This window comes from Vicugna pacos, chromosome 28, assembly GCF_048564905.1.
Source record: "Vicugna pacos chromosome 28, VicPac4, whole genome shotgun sequence".
Taxonomy (NCBI): Eukaryota; Metazoa; Chordata; class Mammalia; order Artiodactyla; family Camelidae; genus Vicugna; species Vicugna pacos.
Genome location: NC_133014.1, coordinates 10,905,315 through 10,931,618, shown reverse-complemented (window position 1 = coordinate 10,931,618; position 26,304 = coordinate 10,905,315). Strand labels below are relative to the sequence as shown.

The 26,304-nt window shown below is 42.2% G+C and overlaps 1 protein-coding gene across 1 annotated transcript; it reads right to left on the bottom strand.

Annotated features, from left to right (window-relative positions):
* Positions 1-468: 468 nt before the first annotated feature.
* Positions 469-22,288, bottom strand: POLR1B (RNA polymerase I subunit B). Its single transcript, XM_006203831.4, has 15 exons — positions 22,052-22,288; positions 18,157-18,324; positions 17,770-17,916; positions 17,311-17,443; positions 15,999-16,135; positions 15,029-15,252; positions 14,097-14,268; positions 11,932-12,103; positions 10,897-11,178; positions 9,615-9,748; positions 6,099-6,269; positions 5,374-5,530; positions 3,365-3,561; positions 2,663-2,916; positions 469-1,908 (listed from the first exon to the last, which is right to left on the bottom strand). The coding sequence occupies exons 1-15, from the start codon at positions 22,226-22,228 to the stop codon at positions 1,026-1,028; spliced, it is 3,408 nt and encodes a 1,135-aa protein (XP_006203893.1). The 5' UTR covers positions 22,229-22,288; the 3' UTR covers positions 469-1,025.
* Positions 22,289-26,304: the final 4,016 nt, after the last annotated feature.

Genomic DNA, 26,304 nt, shown 5'->3' with positions numbered 1-26,304 from the left:
AATGTAAGACTTCAACTGCTGTCAAAACTTGAGTTGAGATCAAGTTATAAATTACATTGTTTTTATAGAGGAAGTTTATTTTAATAAAAGTTGCAAATCAGTCGCTTAATCACTAAAAAAAAAAAAAGCATCTTATTTGTACAAATGTATACAAGTTTATCTGTTGCCAAAAAAGGAACAATGCAAATGTCCATCAACAGGAGACCATATGCAACAACATGGATGAGCCTGGAGGATATGCTGCTAAGTAAAATAAGCCAGTTCCAGAAGGATATACACTGTATGAACTCCCCCTTATGCGGCATCTAAAATAAACTCAGAGAGACAGAATGGTGGTTATCTTTGAAGGGAGCTGAAGGGAGAGGGAGCTGGGGAGTTGCTATTTTAAAGGGTATAAAGTCCCACTGATACAAGATGAGTGTTCTTAACAAAAAAGCCAAAAAACAATCTGAAGAGGCACAAGGAAACTACGGGAGGTGACATTTATTACCATGACTGGGATCATTCACAGCCATACGCGTACGTTCAGTCCCACCCAGTTATATACATTAAATATGTGCATTTTTGTGTAACAATTACACTTAAAGAAAGCTGTTAAAAATATTTCTGCCTTTTGTTTTTACTTTAATGTGGATATAAGAAAATATAAAACTACATATATGGCTTATATTGTATTCACATTGGACTGCTCTGCTTTACATGGACACAAATGTTTGACAATCACTGCATCCTGAAGGCTGGATACAAAGAACCTGGGGTTGGAAAGTTTTCCCTGAATATCCCTCTATTTATCAGTGTATTGTTTTTAAAGACACAGAATTTTTTAACAAATACACTGAAAATCATCTTCAGTAGTTATTATACCCAAGCGACTCAGAAACCCTGATTCGTCGTCTCCAGGTCTTGGCTGAGAGCTCTATCCACCTTGGAAAAACTCCAGAGTAACTTATTAACAGCCCCACTGAACTAAAGTCACATTCTACTTTAATCTGATAGCAATCCTGACCCAAAACGCCAGCGTCCAGTTAAACGATGTCCAGTTTTACTTTGATGTTCATAGCTGCCAGTTCAGCTACAAAATACCGGAAGACGTAAGGCACAGAAACCGTGTCGATGGTGTCGCTGCGGTTACACAGGGTACAGCTGTACTTCCTGTTGCGCAGGGCCGACCAAGACGGAGGGGGCTTCTCCAGGAGCGGGGAGAGTAAGCTACCACACTGCACACACACGTGCGCTACTGAGCGATCTGAGCAGTTGAAGAGGCGGTCGTGAAGGAGGAAAGATGTACCGTGTGCTAAAAGGGCATCCCGCTCCATCTCCCCAAAACGGATTCCACCCTGGACGTTCCTTCCCCCAATGGGCTGGTTGGTGACTTTGTCTCTGGCTCCTGTTGTTCTCACTTGGAATTTGTCTGAGACCATGTGGCGTAGGCGCTGGTAATAGACCACGCCTATGAAAATGTCTGCCTCCAGCTCCAGCCCACTGATGCCACTGTACAGCCTCTCGGTGCCATAGAAGTTGTAGCCGGCAGCCTTCAGCATCTCCCCGAAGTGTTCCAGGGCAGAGTTCTCCTCGGAGAAGGTGAAGGGTGTGGCGTCATGGCAGAGGCCGTGCAAAGCTGCCGACTTCCCTGCCATACTCTCGATCAGCATACCGATGGTCATGCGGGATGGAAACCCGTGGGGGTTGAACAGAATGTCCGGGACCATCCCGCTCTCGGTGAACGGCATGTCCTCCACGGGCCACAGTCTGCTCAAGATGCCCTTCTGCCCATGACGACTGGCAAACTTATCCCCGATAGTTGGGTTCCGAGGGATTCTCATCGTGATGCAAATGCACTTGAACCTGCCACTTCCGGTGTCATTACTGCACACTTTGATGTTATCCACAATACAATTCTCTTTACTCCTAGGGAAAAATAAACCGTACAGAAAGTCAAAATATTTGTTTAAACGTATAGAGACACTAAGTTTTACTGAAATATTTAGTGCTTCATAAAGGATATTTGCAAAACTTATTCTTACCTCTATTCCCCAATACAAATAGAGCTGGTACCCCTCAAAGTACTCATGAATTATGTGGGACCCCACTGATTATGTTCACTACAGAACCGTGTTATCTGCAAGAATGCTAGCAAGAAAGGCAACTGAGGACCTACTACTGAAACCGATTTTAGTCGTAAAATAAGCCTGAAATTATTTATTTTTAATAGGAAACAATGAATTCAACATTTCAGCTAGGAAACATTACTAACAATGTGTATGAGAGATGATCAAGTTTGAATAACACAGTGTTTTTTTGGGGGGGTGGTAATTAGGTTTATTCCTTTATTTTTAGAGGAGGTACTGGGGATTGAACTCAGGACCTCGTGCACGTGAAGCATGCGCTCTACCACTTGAGCTATACCCTCGCCCTGAATGATACAGGATTAAAATAAATCACAGATAACTCATCAGTAGTAAGAGACTATAAGAGAAGCAGAAAAACAAAGGCAGCACAACAGACACGGAACGTTCATTTAAGAAACACCGATACAGTTAGTAACTCAGCCACCACTTACACTTTCTCCCAGAATTCTTCTGCGGAGAAATAACCTTCATTGACCTCCAGCACTTTCACTGAGAAACAGCCTCTGACAAATAGCGCCGGCGTGCAGACTTACTTATAGTAGGTCACGAAGCTCTCCCCGGTGTTGAGGTTGACGTAGCTGTAGTACGGGTCTCCGCACTGCAGCTGTGCTCCAATAAACGGCAGGCCATCGCCATCCAGCTTATGCAGGGTCCGTGGGTCACCGGGTTTGACTCCAAACACCAGACTATCATCTCCTTGCTTAATTTTCTCAGACAGATCTATGAACTCGGACTTGTAGACACTTCCATGGGCAAAGCCTCGCTCCCAAGAGGCCTTATTCACAATCTGCGAAGCCAAAACTCATTAAGAGACGGAGGCCAAACGAGGGCTTTCAAAATAAAACCAGTGAGAATTACAACACTTGGTTTAGGGTAACTGGCTCTGGATTTTAAAACTCTGTCCACATTTTCCAAACCACCTGTGCTATTAAAGCTCAGACAGGTATAAATGGCTTAAAATCTAACCACGCATAAACATAAACGGTAGGTGTTTCCAAGACTACATTCATTCGACATCTACTCATGCCAGGCTCTCAAGCATGCAGGCTGTGTGCATACGAGTATTTAGTAACATCCCTTGAGGCTTGCCACTTTTAACTTAGATCAGGAATTAACTATTTAACAGAACACCCACGTGCACCAGGGGACACAGAAATACTCCTTCGATGATCTCACAGTAAACTAAAAAGTTACAAATGAAAAAGAATGGAACTACATCTCTTGGTGAAACTTACCATGGCGTCTTCCATGTCATAGCCAGTGTAAGAAATGACAGCAACAATGGCATTGGTCCCGATTGGGTAGTTATCCATGTCGTAATAATCGTACATGTATGGTCTCACTAAAGGGCTCTGTGGAGTCTGGAGACGGTACAGTTTGTTATCTGATCGGTCTTGAAAAGTGAGAAGGGGAAAGCCCATCGTCTGCTTACCTACAAAGGGGAAAAAATTAGCATTTTGTTTTTCCCTCCTTGATTATAAAGGTGACATATAAAACTGGAAACTAAATATTCATCATAGGGGAATGAGTAAATCATTAGATTAATTTTGCTCTCACACACAGAGCAAAAAGTCAGTATTTGTTAATCATGGGTAGTGAGGTACAGCGAGTAGGTAAAATTCTTTATACTACCTTACAGTACAAAGAATCAATTCAAAACAAAATGATTTTAACTGGAAATTGACACAACATTGTAAACTAACTATAACTCAATAAAAAAAGTTAAAAAATAAAGGTTTTTAAAAAAAGATTTAAAAATAATCTATCTATATATATGTGTGTGTATATATATATATATATATATATATATGAATTTTTGAAAAACTTCCAGCTTCCTGCAGTAGAGGACTACTCCTACAATATTACCCTCAACATGTAAGTATAAGATCCAGAAAAAAACAAAAACCAATTACACACACACACACACACACTACCTGAAAGCACTGGAGAGTAACCAAAGTAGTCAGAAACTGAAAAGGGATTAACATTGGACAAAAGGAACTGCACTGAGTGAATTTACAGCTTTTTCAGTTTTTAATGTTTTTCTTTTTTATTTTTTGCCTGATGGCCCAGTCAATATAGTGGCTACAACTTAGAAACCCGTAAAAACCCAGTCTTATTGGCTTGAAGAACAAGGAACAGAGTTCAGAGCATGATGGCAACTGGAACGTAAAGGGAGGAATTTCAGAAAGGCCAGAACCATAAAGGGAGAGCCTTAAACTGTGCACACAAACTGAGTCCAAATCTTTGGTGGACTCCGGAACGATGCATGCGTGGGACAGACGTGAGCAGCCAGCCTATGGCTAGAAGAGCGCACGGCAGCTGCTGTGTTCAGCTGGCTTCCAGTAATCCAAAAACCAGCCCACTTCACAGGAACAACACACCATTTTCTATCCACAACACAATCCAGTATTACTAGGCATACAAAAAAAAAAAAAGTAAAGCAAAACCCCCCTGTCAAATCAGAGCTATCTATCCAGTTCCTTCAAGTGAAGAAGAAATAAAGACATTCTCAGAGAAATGAAAACTAAGAGAATTTGTAGCCAGCAGCCTGCAACAATTAAAAAATATAAAAAGCAGCTTTTTAGGCTGAAAATTTCAGGCTGAAATTACACTTCATGGAAACATGAGTCACCAGGCACGAATGAAAAGCCCTAAAAGTGATAATGATGGGGCTGGGGGTGATGATAATGGCTTGTCCTCTTCAAAAATCTAACCGTAAGATCTCAGACAAACCCAAACTGATGGACATTCTACAAAATAAATTATCTTTTTCTTAAAAATGTAAGTCAAAGAAAGACTAACAATCTATTCTAACTTGAAGGACTAAATAGACAAGAGAACTAAATACAATGTGTGATCTCAGACTAGGTGCTACACAGAAAAATTTGCCATGAACCATATTTTTGGGACAACTGGTCAAAATGTGAATAAGGACCATAAAATAATAATATTAATGTTAGATTTCCTAATCTCAGTAACTATCCTTGGTTATGTAAGTGAATCTCCTTGTTGTTAGGAAATACACACTGAAATGTTCAGGGCCAAAGGGCACTGGGTCTGCCACTCACCTTTAATGGAAAACAGCACAATGAGGTGAAATCTACATAAAGGGTTCATGGGACTCTGTGTACTATTATTGCAACTTTTAACTTTTCTGATTTTGAAATTATTTCAAAATTAAAAAACTCCAAGCATGTTTCTTCCATACATGTGACAGCCACCACCCTCCCCTCCATCTTACCCATCTGGCACTGGTACATGTTTCTCGGACTCTGGTTGTGATCGGAGAAAGGGATGAAGTTGGCGATCACGCTCAGCAGGCTGTGAGGGAAGAGCTCCTGGTGGGTGGTAACTCCAGGCAGGACCTCATCCTCAAAGATGGCAATGTTCATAAAGATCTGGACAGGAGGAAGGGTGAGGGAGTTCCAGGAATAAGGATAACTGTGGCTGCTAACATTCATGAACTCCTGCTGTCGACCTGTCAGCGTTTAGTACCCACAGACGTGGAAGAAAGCCTTCCACTCAGCATCATGAACACTGAGGGGATCCACAGTTAGAAACACCACCTGCCTTACATATTGCGGTCCAAATGTACCCTGGTCCAATTGTGAAGGGGGACAGGAAGCAGGCAAATTTTTTGAAGTAACACAAAGCCCATGGCTTTGCAACTGCAAAATGTAGGCAAAGGCTGTGAATGAGTCCAACAATGTTTCAGTCTTACTACCCAAGGCAGAGCTGGGCGCAGAGAACTTTCGGAGGTGGGCGGGATGGGAAAGGCAGGGAACGTGACCACCAACCCTCTCTCAGGTTTGATGAGCGTGGAAACTGCTTCATGCTGGTCACAGAGGAGCCAGAAAATAAGCTTTCTTCCAAATGCCTGACCGTTACTATAACAGTAACACTTTAAAAAACAAAGTTACTAAGTCTCTGAAAGTTGTATCCTGTACAATCACAGAGTCTGTGTACCTGTTCCATAGTTCCAATCAGCTCTTCTTTGCCTAATTCCAAATTCTGCACAGGCCGCACCAGTCTACACGGGGTGGTAAAAAGGTACAATCCTGGGTAGAGACTTGGTTTTCCTGTCATGGGGATAAGGGCCACCTCCATCCAGGGGGGAATTCTTTTTTCTCTCAACACCTGTTTTCAAAAAAAGAGAGTTCAGTACAGAATAAGTGACGTGTTTTATATCTATCCCCCGCCACCCAGGAGGCGGGCACAACGGAGGATGAGAGCAAACATGAAAAGCAGTATCTTAAGAAGTGAAATCAGTTATGCAGGTAACAAACCTAGTGCCCTGCCAGTCTCAGCCGCACACAGATGACCATTCACCCCAAATCCAGAGCTGGCAAAGGCCCTACTTTCTTGGGGGCTCAGTCCCACGTCAGGCAAACTGGTAATGTCTGAGGCTGGGGAAAAGGTGACCGAAGAATGTGTGTGTAGATGTACTAAATGGAAGTCTATTCTCTGATGTCGAAAATACAGTGGATTACCGGTTTTATTTTTAAATGTATTCAATGAAAAGGCCCTTCCACCTGTGAATTAAAAAACAAACAACATACCAAAAAACCATCTACTAACTCCCGGGTGAAAGGAGAAATACAAACTAAAATTACAGAAATGTAAAAAAAACGATGAAACCTGTACAGCAGGACTTAGGGCAGTTCACAGTTAAACACATTTTTAATAAAACGAAAGAATGAAAATAAATGAATTAAATTCTTAGCTCAAAAGCTAAAAAAAAAAGAAGACAAAAAAGTACAAGTAAAGAAATACTAAAGATAAAACCTGGAATTAATAAGGCAGAGTCCAGAAAATAATAAGGCAGAGTCCAGAAAAAGGTTCAAATTAACGAATTAAAATTCTCAGTTTTTAAGTTACAGCACCCACTACTTGATCTAATCAAGAAAAAAAAGGAGGGGGAGATATGAATATATTGAGTAAGAAATGGCAAAGGGGGAAAAAAACACTGAAACAAAATCTTTCAATCATGGGTCTGCTTTGCATATCTCTGTGAAAGAGAGAAAATGCAGGTTACCAAAACAAACCTCAGCCGAGGTAAAAAGTTTAAAGACCAGTTTCTGTATTAGACATAAAGGTATCCAGGAGCTCCCCAAAAAGAGAGCACCAGGGCCAGGTGGTTTCACAGGGATTCTTGGAGACCAAAGACCAGATGACCTAACGCTTCCCAAACTGCTCCAGAGCACTGAGAACTAAGGAAGACTTTCTAATTCTTTTTTATAAAGCAGATTTGTGAATGCTGATTTTTTAAAAATCTTAGAACATTAACCTTTAAGAAATTATTAGTATTTAAACATTAAAATAATGACCAAGTGAGATTTATTCCAGGAATTTAAGACTCACTATTCACCATTAGTATTAGAGAATGATCATTATTAGGGAATGGATTAATATAATACACTCAATATGTCTAAGGGAAGAAAATCTCACAATTTTTTCTCCAAAGATGCCAAAAAATTAAACATAGATTCACTATAGGATTCAGCAATTCTGCTTCTAGGTATATATATCCAAAAGAACTGGTATACACCCACACACAAACAGGAATATTATTCAGCCATAAAAAGAAGGAAGTTCTGATACATGTTAGAACACAGAGGAACTCTGAAAACATTATGCTGAGTGAAATAAGCCAGACACAAAGGGACAAGTATTATATGACTTCTTATGTACCACTTACATGGGGTACTTAGCAAAATCAAATTCATGGGGAAAGGGGGAATTGAGGGTCATTGCTGAATGGGTACAGAGTTTCCATTTGGGAGGATGAAAAAGTTCAGAAGATGGATGATGGTGATGGCTGCACAACAATACAAATGTACTTACATACATGTCACTGAACTGCACACTTAAAAATTGTTAAAATGGTAACTTTTGTTCTATACATTTATAAAACCCAGGGACCAGTCCAGAGTGGTTCCCACTGGCCAAATCCGATATAATTTGAGCACCAAAACAAACGAAAGTAACAGAATATTCACAAAATAAAGCAAGCATCTATAAACCCAGGCTGATGCAAATAAAGAAACAAATAAACGGAGAGAGGAAAGCTCCACCTTACATAATAGCAACTAATAAACAGAACAAATGGAGCTAGGAAAAACCATGTGGCCACCATCACGGTAATAATTAACTCAGCAAAGAATCATCAGTGGAAGAATAATTCTCTGCAAAGAATCCAACTTGCGGGAGAAAATCTGATGAGGAAAAGGGCTTTCACAGAGCTTCCAAATCTCTCTCCACAAATTACTTATTACAGAGAAAATCAGTAACAGTACAGTGGACTAATCTAAAGGACAGAGTCTTAAAGTGATTCAGGTTCATGTCACCAGTCATGAGACCAGCCGACATCAAGTGCTTCCTGAAATGACATCCCGAGTCTCACCACAGGAAGCTACATTCACCAAGAGACCGTCCACACGGCCGGCCTGCACTCTTAAAAATGGCGTCAAGAAACTGAGGGCTGAGGAACTGTTCTGGATTGAAGGAGACTGAAAAAACATGACAACGCTATGAAACATGTGATTCTGGACAGGGTCACAGGCCAGGAGGAGAAAAACAGCTATAAAAGACATTACTCAGACAACTGGTATAACCCGAATATGGGCTGTGGATTCCACCAACCTGACCGTCCCTGATTTGGTAAATATACTGGGGTTAATAAAAAGAAAATCCTTGCTCTTGGAAATATACACTGAAATCTATGGAAAAGGGGACATGAGTGTGCACTGCTCTCAAATAGTTCAGAAGAAAAATGTACATAGTATTTATAAATAGCACACAAATGATTAAGTAGGTGGGGCTGATAACAACTGGGGGATCTGGGTGATGGGGCCAGGGGAGCTCTTTGTACTGCTGGAACATTCTTTAAGTGTAAAATTGTATCAAAAGTAAACAACTGAAAACGAGCAAAAAAACCAACTAAACTAAACACAACAGGACAGAGTGTAAACCACAAGTTCATCCTACAGCCAAAACAATTCTTCTACAGGCCATTATCTAAGCAACAAAGACTCGTATTAGGAGGAAATTCTATAGATTCGTTATTCAAACAATAATAACTTTACAAGTGTATTTCAAGATCCAGAAGGCAACAGGTTATGACTTGTATCTTCAATATTACTTGAAATATAAAGTCCATACTTCGAGGTCCCCTGTAAGTCACTAGTATCTATGAAGAAAAACAAGTTAAAAATCTGATAGATTAGTAGACAAGGGTCTCAGTGAAACCACACACACACAAAAAAAATGCATACAGGTCAAGTACCTGTCACTGACCCCAACTGATGAGATCAGCACAAAGCTAGACGCTGCCACCAGAGAGAACGTACGGGCGCTTCTGCAATCAGCTTCTGACCTCCAGAGCCCCTGCCCATTCTAGAACAACCTGGGGCTACCTCAACAACCAGAAAAGGCCTGAAAACCTAAGATCAAGGGACAGAACAACTCAGAGACTCAAGATACCTTAAAATGTCGGAGAGAATCGGCGATGCCAGGAGCCAGCTCCTTGTCCACCCAGCCAACCATGACCCCGTCCAGCAGCACAGGGTAGCACTCGCTGTATGGTCGATGTGGCGCTCCGTCAACTGGAGTGACCCCTGGGGAGGTGAACAGACAGGGTGAACACGTCGGATGCTTTTCCCAACATTTAAACTTCCCAGCAGGTGGGTTCGATGGCTGCTCCATCATTTTAGATTGCTGGCCATCCTTTCTCTACACCGGAGTGTTTTGTATTGCTTGAGTAAATTTCTAAATCATTTCAGGAAGGACACCCCCTCCCCGCCACCGCAATCTAGTGTGTCTAACTGCCTGTGGGGAGAGCAGCAGGGGGACGGGGGTGTAAGGGAGGCTTTGCCCTGTGCGCCTTTGACATTTTGATTTCTGAGCCATGTAAACATACTAACTTTCCCCGCAAAATCTAAAATTACATTTCATCCTTATGATTCACACAACGCAAATTTGTCTACTTGCTAAAATTTATTTGTAACCCCAGTATCAATATTAGTGGCACTTTTTTGATCACTTGAGGAGATTCAGTGAAAATTTTGAGTCACTTGACACACGTGTTCCCAGCTGAGGTCAAACAAGGTGACGCTCTGCCTGCTTGCTTCAGCTCGCACTGTAGACAAGCGTGCTTTCCGCACTCTGGGCAGTGCCATATTTTTTGCATCTTTGCGCGTTCTGTTGGTGACTTTGCTGTGTAAAACGGCCTTCAAGCATAGGGCTACAGTGCGGGTTTCTAAGCACAAGGCTGTGCCGAGCCTTACAGAAAAACTGCATGTTAGATAAGCTTATAGTTATAGCCCTGTTGGCTGAGAACTCAATGCTAATGAATCAACAATATATATTAAATAAGGTGTCTTTAAACAGAAACACGCATAAAACAAAGCTATGTATCAATCAGCTGATGAAAAGTGTTGTGATGAGGCTTGCAGGAACCTAACCTTTGTTTCCCCAGGAGCAGTGAATGGCTCAGTGTCTGCTAATTCTGTGTCGGGGGTGACTTCAGAGAACAGAAGTACCGCAAACACCAAGAATCACCTCTAATTAGGTAAAGAACACACTTCCATGAGCCACAAATGCCTTCGGGAGACAGCAAGTATTTTACAAAGTGTCGCAGGTTATCTATCGTGTTTCATCCATCAATCTTGCAGGAATTCGCTGTTCAGCCTCGCCAAAAGCCTAAATTGATAGCTTTGTACCTGTTAACACCCACCCAACCAAACAAGAGCGTTTAGCCACCCACCCAGGCTGCAGAGCAGGGCCGGAACAGACGCTGTGTACGCAAACTGAGTGACGACCTCACACGTGGCGCTCAGGTGGTTCATCAGACCACAGGGCTCCCCGTCGGGGGTGTGCACGGGGCAAAGGAAACCCCAGGACTCGGGCAGCAGCCTGCGGACTGTGGTGGTCCTCATCTTGGCAAAATCAGCCCCTCTGTGCACGCAGCGGAAGTGGGAGAGATAGCGTATGAAGTTCAGCTTGTCGGCCACAACGCAAAGTCCAGAATCTTGCAGGAAGCCAAGACCTTAAAAAAACAAAAGTCACTGAAAATGGACTCAACTTAAAAGAAAAAGAAAAAAAGCCTGTTTGTATTTTAAGTTCTGCTAAGATGATAAAATCTCCACACTAGACATCACAGAGTGGGTTATCACGAAGTTTACTCAGCTCTGTTGAGCGGAAGAGTCTACAAAAGTAGTAAAAACCCCTAGATTTCAAAAACTGCAGCAGCTCGACTGGTTCCTTATCTCCTCCACTGTACCTCCTCTGTGGGAAAACATGAACGGAGTAATACAATAGCCAGTAATTAAATGGGATTCGTCCAAGAGGGCTGGACGACACACAATACTTGTTAGCCCTTCAAGAACCTGTACCAGCAGCATCTGTTTAAAAAAAAAAAAAGGCAGAATTCTGGGCCCTTAATAATCACTTTTTAAGGTTTTCCAGTCATTCTGATGCAACTGGTTTAGGGAGGGATGCCTCCAGGGTTAGCCACCCATCTAGTTAACCTTTCTTCAGATAGCTAACCTGTCTTCAGTTTTCTAGAAGGAAGCACAGGAAATGCATTTGATTATTAAAATTAGATTCAGGCTAGACAGACAGCTTGTCCGCACCCCTTCAGCCCAGTGTTCGCCAGTCAAAATCTACAACCTGAAGCCTGTCTTTCATCAGACAGAGAAGTTTACTTTCCAAAAGAACCTCTTTCAACAATATATAAAATCTACAGTAATCAAATCATTTGAAAATCATGACTGAATAAAGCTTATCCATTTAATTGTACCCGTTTTAGAACGCAGATTCCCAGTAGCAAGAAGATATTCAAATGGTTTTGTAAGGTCTGTTCCCATAGTAAAAATCTTCATGAGATTTTCCGTGTTCAAGGACACATTGGTCTTCTGAGACTTCTTATCTATGGCTGTTTTAACAGATACTAACCAAGCTTCCAATTTTTCCTGAAATAAGAAAAAAAAATTAAATTTTTAGGTGTTTTAATTACAAGTTTCATATTTACTTTTATATAATCTACACTTCCTTAACAAAGGCTCACTAATTCACACATTTGACATGGAAAACATCTAAATTATAACCTGAAAAACAGCTCTTCAGTGTGCTATTCTAGGTCAGGCATTTCTTAAAGACAGAACATACAAACGTCTGTAGCTCAGGGTGTCTCAGCCTCGAACGGTGGCCCCGGGGTTGGATGGTTCTTTGTGGTGGGGGGCTGTTCCGTGCTCTGTGGGATGTTTCACAGCCTCCCTGGCCCTCATCTACTGGGTGCCAGTAGCACCCTCAGGCTGTGACAACCAAAAATGTCTCTAGACATCATCAAAGATCCCTTGGGATGGAGTAAAATCACTCCTCATTCAGATGATCCACACTAATGGAAAAAAAGTCAAAGCTGGCTTGCTTAGACCTTAAAAAAAAGTTTTTAATTCAAACGCTCTTATTAAGAGATCAAAGCAACTTCAATCCCAGAAACAGGCAGCAACAACCAAACCTTGAGCCAAAGCAGCAGCCTGTCGTCTCAAGAACAAAAACACTGAGAGGAGCTCAAAGTCCCCAGACGACACACAGCATACAGGACAGCTGGCAAGCCAGTAGGAAAGACGGACACTTTCTTATCTTATAAAACTTGAAACAGCGGAAAAGAAAGAGAAAACAAAAGAGACAGAGAAGAGGAAAGGACGAGCTAAACTTCCTCTCCCCTATCGTGGGGCTGCCTACTGCCTCCCTGTGGTTAACTAGCATTTACTGGGCATGAACTATGAGCTGGCACCTGAATATTTATTTAAGCTTCACGACAGACTTTTCCACAGGAAGCCGTACATTACAGGACCTCTGACTAGATAAGGAATTTGGCAATTTTTACTTCAGTCCTCTCCATCTTCCCTGTCATTATTATGTTATCTCTTAGATTAAATCTTTTAAGGGGTAATATTCAAAATATAAAATGCCACCCCAGATCATCTTTCTTGTAAAATGACTTTGGTGTCATGCCAGCACTGTCCCCCTAGACACACACAGACACATGGAGTCCTCATTGTTTACAGTAATCACGCCCTACGACGTCCCTGCATGCCCCACCGACGAGGACAGACCACGGCTCCCTGGGGGAGATGCAGGGCTAGGTTTCAGGGAGTCTCTGATCATCAACATTTTCATCAGCTGATCAACACCTAACCATGGTTTACACGTGTTTGTTGAGTGACAGCTTAGTTTACATTGTTGATTTCTTATCGCTGAACTCACAGCCAACACCACCATAACTAATGCCTGAACAAAGCTTGTTAAATACAAGTGTTTTCTCCATACAGCACGCAGCAGCCTTCTTGTGCTCAGGAACGCTAGACAGTACTTCAGCACTGAGCTTGGGGACCATCTTCAACAGCAGAATCACCCCAACAAAAAGCACAAAAATGTGAAAGCATGGCACTTGGGAGTCCCTTGTTTATAGCGTAAGGGCCAAGAAGGCAGAGCATCACCCCATTAAGACCTCAGCTGGGACCATGCACATCAGGAGGCCCCAACAATTTTTTACTGCTCTCTGTGTACGTCTGCAAGTGACCATGAGGGCGCTGCAAGTACTGGTATCGTTGGGGTTACAAATAAACTGTAGCAAGCAGGTGAATTCACAAATACAGACTCTGTGAATAATGGGGACTGACTGTATGCATGGAAATAGGCCGTTTACACTTTATCATTAATTAATGTTATGACCAAGATTTGATATTGCCTTTACTTAGCTTTTATAAAAACATTAAAAGAAATTTCTGAACCTGGTACAAGCTACCTTAATTGCTTAAGTCCCTTAAAGCTAAACAAACAAAAACAGAAAAAAAAAAACTTACATAAAATGCCCAAACTAGAAATTATAAACATGCAGAAAACAATACTGCCGAATCCAGCCACGCCGTCCCACGGGAGGTGACAGCAGCCTGCACGTACCTTCAGAAACATGAGGAAGAGCTGACCGGGTGTCAGGACTTCTTGATTCACTAAGCTGTCCGGATTCTCCTCCACGCACTCCCCTTTGGCTAAAGCAAAGAGCTTCCGGGTCATGAGACAAAGCATGTAGAACTTTTCAGTGTTGGATTTCAAGTGGATACAGATGCACTGGCTGCCAAAACAGAAAGAAAAAGCTTAAAAACAATTCAGTTGCTAACACTGCGTGATGTCCCACTAACCAAGGTCCCCAGTCCCTGTTTACCTAAGAGTCCTTACACATTTTCGAAAAATTGCTTTTCACCTTTACTGACAGCATTACCAAAAGAACAGAATAGAGCTGTGGAGGCCAACGTGGTAGGGCTGGGCCACGTGTGGCTGTTTAAATTTAAATTGATTAAAATTAAATGAATTAAGAATTCAGTTTCTCAGTTGCACTGGCCATTCAAGTGCTCAGCATGTGGCTCGTGGCTACAGATCTGAGGGTGCTGGTCCAGAGCAGGGCTCCTGTAATAATTACACAGCGGTTACAGAAGACAAAGTCCTAGCCTGGGGGAAATAAAGGGATGTGAAGCCTGCAATTTTCAGATGATGCAGAAAGGAAAACGACATATATGCAAGGAAATTAATAAAGGAAAGTAGCAAAAAAGTCAACAACTAGTGAACGTGACTATCCAATGTACTACGTTTGCAGCAATTCTGCAAGTTTGAAGTTACTTCAAGAAGAAATTTGAAAAGGACAATAAAATCAAATGAAACCACCAAAAAAAGAAAGGTGAGGATGGCTGCAGAAACAAAGCGAGCCCCTACTTTGCTAAGCCAGAATCCAACCCCCTGGGCCATTCTGACTCCCAGGTGATGCACCAGCCAATCAATACAGGGACCCGTGCACACCCTCTGCCCCCAAGAAACAGTTCAGGCAAAAGCACACATACTCAAACAGAAACTCGGCAGCTTGTTCATTTGGGTACCAGTCAGGAACACTGAGCTTCACTCTGAAGCGTTCACCCAGGTAGTTAAGGACCTGTTTTTGTGTGCAGCATCCCTCTTCCATTACAATCCTTAACATCTGGGATACTGAGTTCCTAAAGAAAGAGTCATCCTCCTTTCCTTTGATAAGCTCCTGAAAAATCTGATAATCGGAAAAGTTGACAAGTGCCTAGAAAACAGAAAAGAAGGTTCTTTTTTTAATCACTAATAATGACTAAACCATCTTAATCATTTAGTAACAATTCTAAAAAAAAAAATCAGCACTCCTCTATTGCTGAATCTAAGTAAGTTTTTCAAGACGACAGCAATGCTTGTATGATACACACCAAGATGGTCCCAATGAGCCTCGCCCTCTTGGCATCCACAACCTTGGGCTCCTCCGCACTGAATCAGGGCTGGCTGCTGTGACCAAGGGAATGTGGTGTGACTCTCAAGACTGGGTCATAAAGGGCACTGCAGCTCCCGCCTCGTTCTCCTGTCTTGGCCAGCTCTCTGGGAAACACAGCCACCTCTAGCAGCCCGTGGGAAGGCCCACGTGGAGAGGAGCTGAGACCTCCTGCCAACAGCCCGAGCTGACTTGCAGCCATGAGTGAACCAACTCGGGAGGGGATCCTCCGGCCCCGGTCAAGCCTTCTAAATGACAACAGCCACTGCTGACATCTCACAGGGCAGCCTCCTGAGACCCCGGCCAGAACTGCCCCAATTCTGAGCCACTTCCAAACTCCTGGCCGCAGAAACTGTGAGAGAAATGTGTAGTGATGTTTCAGCCACTGAATTCTGATCTACTCTGCCCTGGAGCAGCACACAGCCAGCACAGCGCATGAACTCTGACGAGGGCGGCCTTTCCATTCTGCACAGGGTCCCACTTCCAACGACCCGCTTCCCGACAAAAGAAAGAAGTTCAGTAAGTCACACCTTAAGCGCAAATCCCAGAGGAAGGAAGAACAGCTCTTTCCGGTAAATAAAGTTCAACATAACTGTGCCGTTTTCCAAGTAGTGAAGGTTCATGTTGACGGCGGAATGCTCTTCCCTCACACAGTGCACTGAAACTCCTATTGAAACCAACAGAGCCAAACATCAGACACTCAGCACTGCTATGCCGGCTTCAAACATTTTTTTTTTCTGAATTATTTTAAGTCTCTTAGAAATAATTAGAGCCAAACCACTAAGTTAGGACAAGACCAGTAACTAAAATGTACCCAGACTTTGCCAAATGTCCCCCAGGGTGCAAAATCTCTGTGGGCTGAAAACCACTCAAAGTAACTGAAGCTATGAATTTAATGAAACTTCAGTTTCCTCCCAGAGCAGGGTCTATCTTTTTTTTTTGTCAAATTGTAGTATAGTTGATTTACAATGTTGTGTTAGTTTCAGGTATACAGCAGAGTGACTCAGTTATACATCATATATACACACACATATGTATATTCTTTTGTTGGGTTCTTTTCCATTATAGGTTATTATAAGGTATTGAATGTAGCTCCCTGTGCTGTATCGTAGGTCCCTGCTGTTTAAGTGTCCTTGTCTTACAGCACTTTATATGCCCACAGCCCTGCACAGTTTGGTCACATATGCTTTATATCTCTACCACCCTGTGGAGTCTGGTCGAGACAGTGGCTTGATCCAAGAGCTCGAATGGAGAAAAGCAGAATTTTAGATTTTAAGGTAATTCAGCTTCAGACGAAGACTGCTAAGACAGAGTGCACTGTGTGGTACAAAAGGATGAATGACGAGACACTGACTCGTCAAGACGCCATTACCCTTAGTGTGTACGGGCTACCATTAGACACTGATTTTTTAGCTCAACTATAAGAATAAATTGTTTACCTGTAGGGCTCAAGAATGCAAAATACTATCCTATGAAGCCAGGCACTGTCGGAGAGTGCGATCAAACAGAGGCCAGGTGGCCGTCAGCCAGGGACCCCAAGGGGAGTGCCACAGACCCCGAACCAGACGACTTCTGAGACCCATACGCACCTCCAGCCAAGTCAGCCAGCCTTCAGCTTCAAAAGCAGTAACATAAGTACATGTGTCCAGTTTCAAAAAAAGTGAACACAGTAGAAGGCAGGTTTCCCACTAGGAAATTATAATACAGAAATGCTTAATAGAAAAGCAAACAATTTATGTTTACGGGAGAAAAATATCAAAGATTCTCTTTGGCTGCATTTACTTTTTAATAAGACAGCTTAAACTTTTCTAAAAGAACATTACAAAAATCACTACGACTTACCATACTGAGTATAGCCAGGTCCTCTGGTTTTCCATTTCGGTCTGACCATTGCAATGGGGAAATTTCGGCGAGGCATAATTAACATTCGGATGACTTTTTCAATGCCATTGATTATAAAATAGCCTCCCATTTCCTGCCAAAGAGATGAATTATAATTTGTTAAACAAAGATAAATAACTAACTATAAATATTAATCTGCCCAACTGCAAACATGACCCTCATTCCTAGCAGAAGAGGTGCACTCAGGCAAGAGGGAGGGCGGATCCCCTGGAAAGTGCAGATTTAATCAAGTCTCCACGACAGGACGTCAGTGCTGCATTTTCCCTATCTGGAGACTGATGCAGAGAAAGAAAACCAGACATCCCCCCCCACCCCCGACAAGCTTCCTGTCTTTTCACTCCCAACTCAGGCGCCTTCTATTGTCACCTGGCCTTTCTGTGCCCAGGCCCCGGCAGGTACCTCTGCTTCCTCGTGGTGCTCAATGAGGGCTTTTGGAGGAAGGCTGTATAAGTTGCAAAGCCTGGATTTCACCATGATGGGAACATGGCCAAGGAACTGTTTAATGGTTCCTTTTGAGATTCCATTCACTGCCCAGCTGATGTCGGCCTAAATGAAAATAAGAGAGAAAAAAAATTACTTAATAAAAGAGGAAATATCTGGATCTACAAGAACAAATGACTGTTTTATAAGATTAAGGCAGAAGACCATAAATTAAGTGATTTTGTGCTTTAGATTGAAGAGATGGGATCTCCTGGATGGCGGCACTAACAAAGCAGAATTCTGGTATAAACTTTATTAGGCACCAGGTTTATTGTCAAAAATGTACAACGGGTGAGTTGTACTCACGGTCAGCTTTCCCCGGTAGGTGCTCCTCCGGCCCCGGCATTCTGCTGGATAAACGTTGAGCTCTTTGCAGATGCTCCCCTTCGGAACTGTGGGTGGACTGATGACAGCATCCACAATCGTAAGAGAGATACGCTCATCTTTGAAAGCAAATTCAAAGGGAGGTATCGCCTGAAATACAATTCACACTATTAACTGCTTGCATCACCTAAGCACTTTTTCTCTACGACTCCTTCAAATCCCATGTGTTTTACAAGCATTGAGGGCTGAAATGCCAATATGACAGATGCATCTAAAAAGACAGCCAAAGCTACAACCCGTCTACTCATACTCTCGCTAAGTACCTAAAACTACAATGCCTTAACTCAAGACGTTTTTGAGAGTCTACTACGTGCCAGACTCTGTAGCAGGCTCCAGGTATGCCATGGTGCACAGAACAAAGCTGTCCTCTGAACCGAGCGCCTGCCTTCTCTGTTCTTACCCTCTACCCTCTGCGTGTATGGCAAGAAAATGGGACTCCTGCTAACAGGGCAAGGAGATGGACACATCCTCCTGATTTAGGCCCTGACACTCTAATACCATTCTTTTTTTTAAATATATTTTATTTATTTATTATTGTATTATTTATTTTTTATCCTGGTGGGAGGAGGTAACTAGGTTATATATTTTTAGAGGAGGCACTGGGGATTGAACCCAGGACCTCGTGCATGCTAAGCACGTGCTCTACCACTGAGCTATACATTCCCTCCCAATGCCATTCTTTAGGCAGATATGGGTACATTTCATTCCACGTGGCCTCATACTGAAGCCAGAGCCCTGCCAGCGGGAAGGTGATGGCCACGGTGGTTCCTCCCCTTCCACAGCAGTTGCTTCTCTGCACCACTTCCTGCGGGAAGCTTTGCTGTTCTGAGCAAGGGGTATCAGTGAGCTCTCCTCCTTATTAACTACCTCCTAGCCTTAGTGCTAGAATAACAAGAATGCCAAAAACGAGCTAAGACTATAAGGGGGGTTCTCCACCTTCACGTGAGTTCAGCTGACTTTTTCCTCAATTTTTAAATTTTATCTAACACTGGTACTTTAGAATTTAACACCCTACTCTAAAAGAAAATTGTAACATATATTTCTGATTTCAGAACAGAGCATTATTTTATTTTATTATTTTATTTCAATTGAGGTATAGTGGATTTACAATGCTGTGTTAGTTTCTGATGTGCAGCACAATGATTCAGTTATATGTGTATATATATATTCCTTTTCCTATTCTTCTTCATTACAGGGTATTACCAGGTTAGAGCATTAGTTTAATGTAGTATTTTTTTGCTTTAACTGAAGTAAAGCCAGTTTACAATGTTGTGCCAATGCCTGGGGTACAGTGTAATGTTTCAATCTTACATATACGTACATATATTCCTTTTCATATTCTTTTTCTAGAGCATTTGTTTAAAAAAGGGAGATTGGGGGGGAGGGTATAGCTCAGCGGCAGAGCGCATGCTTAGCATTCATAAGGTCCTGGGTTCAATCCTCAGTACCTCCTCTGAAGCATAAATAAGTAAACCCCCCATCAAAAATAAAAAAATAAAATTTTAAAGGGCGATGAGAAGATTCACTTTCTCAAACACAGCTGCACTATCTGTATCTTAACACAATCGATTCTCCTTGTTCAACATAATAAATTCTGAACTGTTCTTAGGGGAAGTACAAACTTAGGTTCCTGCAAGTCTCGGACATGACATTTCATCAACTGATCAATCCATAACCTTGTTTTATGTGTGTTTCTGCTTAAGGACATCCTATTTAATACATGTCATGGTTCATTAACACTGAATTCACAGCCAACAGCACTAACTCATGACTGACCAAACCCCATCCAACACACACTTTCTCTGCAGGGCACATCACAGCCTTTCTGCACTGAGGAACATTAGAAAGCACTTTGGCGCTCTGCTTGAGGGCCATTTTAAACAGCAAAGTCACCAACAAAAAGCATAAGGATGGGAAAAACCGAGCAAACTTTGAAAAGGACATTTTGAACTTGCTTTAAAAAGTGAGCATCTCTCTCCTACTACATCATTATTTGTAGTGTAAGAACTTGAAACAAGAAGCAAGAGTGGCACCTTATTGGACCTCAGCTGAGATGGCTGCACACCAGGCAACTCAAATTTTTTTTTCTCTCTGTGCATGTTGGTGAGTACTAATTTGGGGGTTACAAATAAACTTTAGTGAGCAGGCAACTCGCGAATATGGAATTCCCAAATAATGAGAATCTACTGCATCCTGAAAAGATGACAGTGACAGACATGCCAACAGAATGGAGGAATTTACTCCAAAGAAACCAGGCAAACAGTATATGACGAAGGCTATTTTCCCCTGGGCTTTATAAATATTAGACATTTACCTGTGTTTTATGGAACAACATTTTCAGAAAGTATCATGGTACCAGCTAAACTGCAGCATCATTATCTGAGCCAGATTTTCTTCACCTACTTCAACCAAAACATTTTATAAGAGATTGAATATAGAAGCAGTATAAGGAGTCAGCTGTCTTCTAGTAAGCCAAACATTGAAAAGATATACAAAAAATTTTTTTAAGAAAAAAATATTTTTAATAAAAAAAGGTTAATATAGAATTGGTTTATTTTTCAATGAATTAGTAGCTTTAAAATTTCTCAATTTCAGCTTCTAACAGAGTAAACAAAAGCTCTTTCGGAATCCCTCAAAAATTTTAAGAGTGGAAAGGGGTCCAGGGAACAAAAAGTTTGAGAATTGCTGGTCCACGTTTTATCTATAAAATCTCTTATGTGGGGGGTTCATTATTTTAGACCAAGCCTTCCTTGATCATCTCAATCCTGGGCTCTTTTTCACCGTTTTAATAAAACCCAGGGCCAATTAACTGTTAAATAGATGTATAATTTTTCTCATAGACATGACACAATAAGAGTCCAGGCATAATAGAAATTATTTCCCACCAAGCAAAAAGTTTTGTCTTTTGCAAAAAGGTGAAGGAATATTAATCTTCATAGAAGCCTCAACGTCTCCCGTATTATTTGCAGAACAGAGTTCAGACATCAGGGAGTGGCACAGCTCTCCACATTATTCCCATCCCTCTCATAACACAAGTCCTACCCAGCAAAAGCTCAGGGTAGAATCCCCTGGAGCGAATGCACTGTCTTTTTCAATACATGTCATCCTGCCCTTTCTCAAACACCTGGGTTAGCTACCCTCCCGAAGTACTCTACACACCGGTTCTCAAGGACTGGCATCGGCTGCCTTCACGGCTCCATCACCTCCACCCAAAACACAATCCCGAGCACTCAAAAGTAAGAACTGTCTCTTATCCTCAGCGCCCAGGGCCTGGAACACTGGGATGCTTACTAAATGAGACCCTCCCGCACCATCTTCACTCGAGCTCTGCTACCATCACCCTCCAGGCCAATCACTTTCACGTGGAGCAAACGGTACCGAGTAATGTTACCAATCACTGTGGATTAAACGTTTCTTACTGAATTTCACTTTTATGCCTCAATGATATCGCTCTCCCTCAACACAGCCCGGCGCTGAGCCTAGCATAGTCAAGAAGTACAATTATTTGGGATTATATTGTGACACCCTCCCCCTAGCCACCTCTGTGGGACCCCTGCCCGCGGCCTGTGCTGCTCCTCCCCGCAACCTCGGCCCAGGCCCACTCCCCCCGCCTCCTGGATCTCCTCCCCATCCTAGGCCCCGAGCCTCACCCCCTCCCACGGGTTTCCTCCCCCAGGTCCTCACACGCCACCACCCCCGACCCCCAGTCTCCCCCCTCCAGCTCCGCCAGGCCCCTCTCCTCCGCCCTCCTCGGGCAGGGGGTAGCGGCGCCGGCGAACGCTGAGCAGAGGGGAGCCCGGGAGGACGCCGCGCTCACCTGCACCGCGTGGCTCAGCCCCTCGCGCACAGCGTAGTTGAAGGACTCGACGTGCGCCCGCGTTAGGTCCTGCAACGCTGGCTTTTGCTGTTCCCGCGGGATCCCGTAAGAGGGGTCGGTCAAGTGCTTTAGGCTGGGCCCACTGGGCAGGTTCCGCCACCGGCTGCCGGGATCCATGCGTCCGCCTCCACACCGGGAACCAGGACAGTTCTGCACGCGCCGGAAAGAATGGCCGAGGCCGGGCGCCCACAGCCTGCTGGGAAATGTAGTTCCTCCTGTTCCGGCGGTCTTGGGCCCTCCGCCTTTACAGGGTCGACTTGAAACCAATGCCGTGGAGCGAACGGGCCGGATTAAAACAGTACAGAATCAGAGAGTGGTCTGCCCGCCCCAAATGCCCCCTGGGCGAGACTCGGAAGGTGGAAAGCCGCTCCACACCCAGTTCGGCGTGTGACCTCTTCCGCTCTTATTCACGCTGTTAGGACCGGCGGAGAGCGGTCATCAGAGATTTCCCTCTATTCCCCTTGACCGCTTTGCGATCAGTGCTGATGCAGACCCTCAGGTGACACCCAGCTGGAGTCCAGGCTTCAGGGAAAAAGCCGATGTTGGGCACCAAACTGCCTGCTCTTTCCACCCAACTCTTCAGTCGCAAAGGCTCGTCACTAGGACAGTCAAGGAGTGGTCACTACCCACTCCCCGCATCTTCTAGACCTTGAGAGTCTTGAACGGGTCGGGGGTTGGGGAGGGGGGAAAGGCGGGCGTCCCAGGTGCATTCTAGCCTTAAGATCCTTTAAGTCTCTGTGAGTTCTTATGAAGCACTTATCTCCCTAGATACGGATTTCATGAGGGAATGCCTGCAGCTGTCTATCAACATCATCTTTTGTGTATCTGTATGTGTTTAACAGCTGTATTCTGTATTGCCGTATGATTGATATAAGTTGCAAGCATTTGAAGTGTGCACATTGATAAGTCTTGACCTATGTATACAAACATGAAGCCATCACCACAATTAAGACAATGAATTAATTCACCACTCCCAAAAGTGTCCTCCTGCCCCAATTTCACCTTTACCAAGTCAGCAGGTAATTTCCATTCCTGTATCTCTTTTAAAAAGTTATCTTCAGTTTCTGTCTTATATTGACATAACCAAATCTCCCAAGATGTGTGCAGCCGTGATCTAAATTCCTCCTTCTCTCCCTTTACAATGTCTGCTGCTTTTAAGGAGAACTCTTTCTTCATTCCCTTTCCCTTGGTCAGGGACTCCTGGAAGGCAGAGAATGAGAGGATCGTTGCAGGAGCTGTCATTTCCATCAGCATACAAACTTGCTGGAAAAGCTGTTCAAACGAAGCAAACAAAAACAAATCACTGATCTCTTCAGCTGCCACACGAATTCTCTCTTCTTTTACGTCTTAAAAGGGTTGAGCGTCCTTATTATCTCTCCACTGCTTTCAAGGTTCATCCGTGCTTCAGCATGTACTTCATTCCTTTCACGGCTTAATAGGAATCCATCCATTGCATGGATACACATTTTGTTTATTTATTCACCATTTGACGGATATTCGGGTTGTTTCCACTTTTGGCTATTACGAGTAATGCTGCTAGAAATAGCCATGCGCAAGTTTTTGTACGGACGTATGTTTTCAATTCTCTTAGGTATTACAGTTAGGAATGGAATTTCTGGATCGTATGGTAACTCTATGCTTCACTTTTTGAGGGACTGCCAAGTTTTTCCAAAAGCAGCTGTACAATTTTACATTCCCATTAGCAATATATGAGGATTCCAATTTCTCTATGTCCTCACTAGTATGTTATTCTCTGTTGTTTTTTTAAAATTACATCCACCCTGGTACATGGAAAGTAGTATCTAATTGTGACTTTTTGCATTTCCCTAATGACCAGTGACACTGAGCATATTTCCGTTGGAGAAATGTCTGTTTAGACTCTTGGTTCGCTTTAAAATTGGGTTGTCCTTTTATTGCTGAGTCTTCATAGTTCTTTATATATTCTATCCTAGACCTTATCAGATACATGGTTTGCAAATATTTTCTCCCATTTTGTGGGTTATCTTTTACTTCCTTGGTTGTGTCCTTTGAAATACAGAAGTTGTTAACATTGATGAAGTCTAGTTTATCCTTTTTCTTTTGTTGCTTATGCTGTTTGATAGCATATTTAAGAAATTGTTGCCTAATCCAAGATCGTGAAGGTTTACACCTATGTTTTCTTCTAAGAGTTTTTTGTTTTTGTTTCAGCTCTTACATTTAGGCTCTTGACTCATTTTTGCGGGGGGGGGTAATTAGGTCTACTTATTTATTTTTTGAGGAGTTACTGGGGATTGAACCCAGGACTTCGTGCGTGCTAAGCATGAGCTCTACCACTTGAGCTATAACCTCCCACCAACCCCAATTTTGAGTTAATTTTTGTATATGGTATGAGAAAGGCACTAACTTCATCGTTTGCATGTGGGGATTCAGTTCTAGCTTTTGTTAAAAAGACTACTGAATTGTCTTAACACATTGTCAAAAATCAATTGATCATAAATACGAGGGTTTATTTCTGGACTCTCAATTCTGTTGCCTTAATCTATATGTCTACCCTTATGCCAAACCACAGTCTTGCTTAGTATGGCTTTGTAATAAATTTTGAGATCAGAAAGTGTTAAGTCCTCCAACTTTGTTCTTTTTTTTCTAGGTTGCTTTGGCTATTCCTGGTCATTTGTTTTTCCATTTGAATTTTAGGATTGGCTTGTCAATTTCTGCACAAAAAGGTGGCTGAGCTATTTGATAGGGATTATGTTCAATCTGTAGATCAATCTGGTCTATTTTCATCTTAACAATAATAGTCTTCCAACCCATGACCATGGGATGCCTTCCCATTTATTTGGCTGTTCTTTAATTTCTTTCAAATATGTTTTAGTTTATCGTGTGCAAACGAACTTCTTTTGTTGAATTTATTCCTAAGTATGTAATCCTTTTTGATGTTGACATAGGAATTGTTTTCTTAATTTTCAAATTGCTCATTTATAGTGTATATAAATACAACTGTATTTTATATATTGATCTTATTTCTGGCACTTTTGTGTGAACTCATTTATTAGATCTAATAGGTATTGTGGATTTCTTAAGATTTCCTATATGTAAGTTCTTGTTAAATGCAAAAAAAGGGAGTTATATTTCTTCCTTTCCAATCTAGATGTCCTTCCTTTTTTCCTTCCTCTCTCCCTGTCTTTTCTTCCTTCCTTTTGAACCCTTAACACAATGTTGAATAGAAGTGGCACCAATAGACATCTTTGTTTTGTGCTTGATTTTAGGGAGAAAGCTTTGTTCTTCTTCATGACATATGATGTAAGCTGTGGGTTTTTCCAAAGATACCTTTTATCCAGTCAAGGAAGTTCCCATTTTATTCCCAGGCTTTTGAATGTTTTTTCAATTCACTGAGGCTTTATGGTCTAGCATTTAGTTTATTCCCAACAATGTGTCATATGCACTTGAGAAAAATGTATATTTTGCTACTGCTGGGTTGAGTGTTCTATTAATATTTGTTAGACCTGGTTGGTTTATAGTGGTTTCTGCTTCCTTGTTGATCTTTTGACTAGTTGTTCTATCCATTCTTGAAAATGGGAGATTGAAAGCTCCAATTATTATTCATGAATTGTCTATTTCTCTCTTGAGTTCTGAGTTTCCCCATCCTTCTTTCACTTTTACTTGCGTCTTTGAATCTAAAGTGGGTCTCTTGTAGATAGCATAGAATTGGATCATAGCTGTTTTGGTTTCTTTATCCATTTTGCCAATCCTGCCTTTTGACTGGAGAGCTTAACCCATTTACATTTAATGAAATTACTGATAAGGCAGGATTTATGTCTGTATATCGCTATTTGCTTTCTATGTGTCTTACACCACCCCCTCCATTCCTTCATTACTGCCTTTTCTTTTATTAAATAGGTGTTTTCTAGTGTAACATTTCAGGGTTTTTTAAACTATATAGTTAGTTATTTTCTTAGTGGCTAATGTATCTTGGTGTGGATCTCGCTGAGTCTATCTTACTTAAGAGTTCATTGAACCTCTTGGATGCACTTTAATGGTTATCACCAAATGGGAAAGTTGTGGACCACTACTTTTTCCTGTGTTTTCTTCCCCAACCTCTCACCTTTCTTCTAGGATTCCTGTTACATATATTGGTGTGTGTGTGTATATATATATATATATATTATATATATATATATATTATATATATATATATATATTATATATATGTTTCT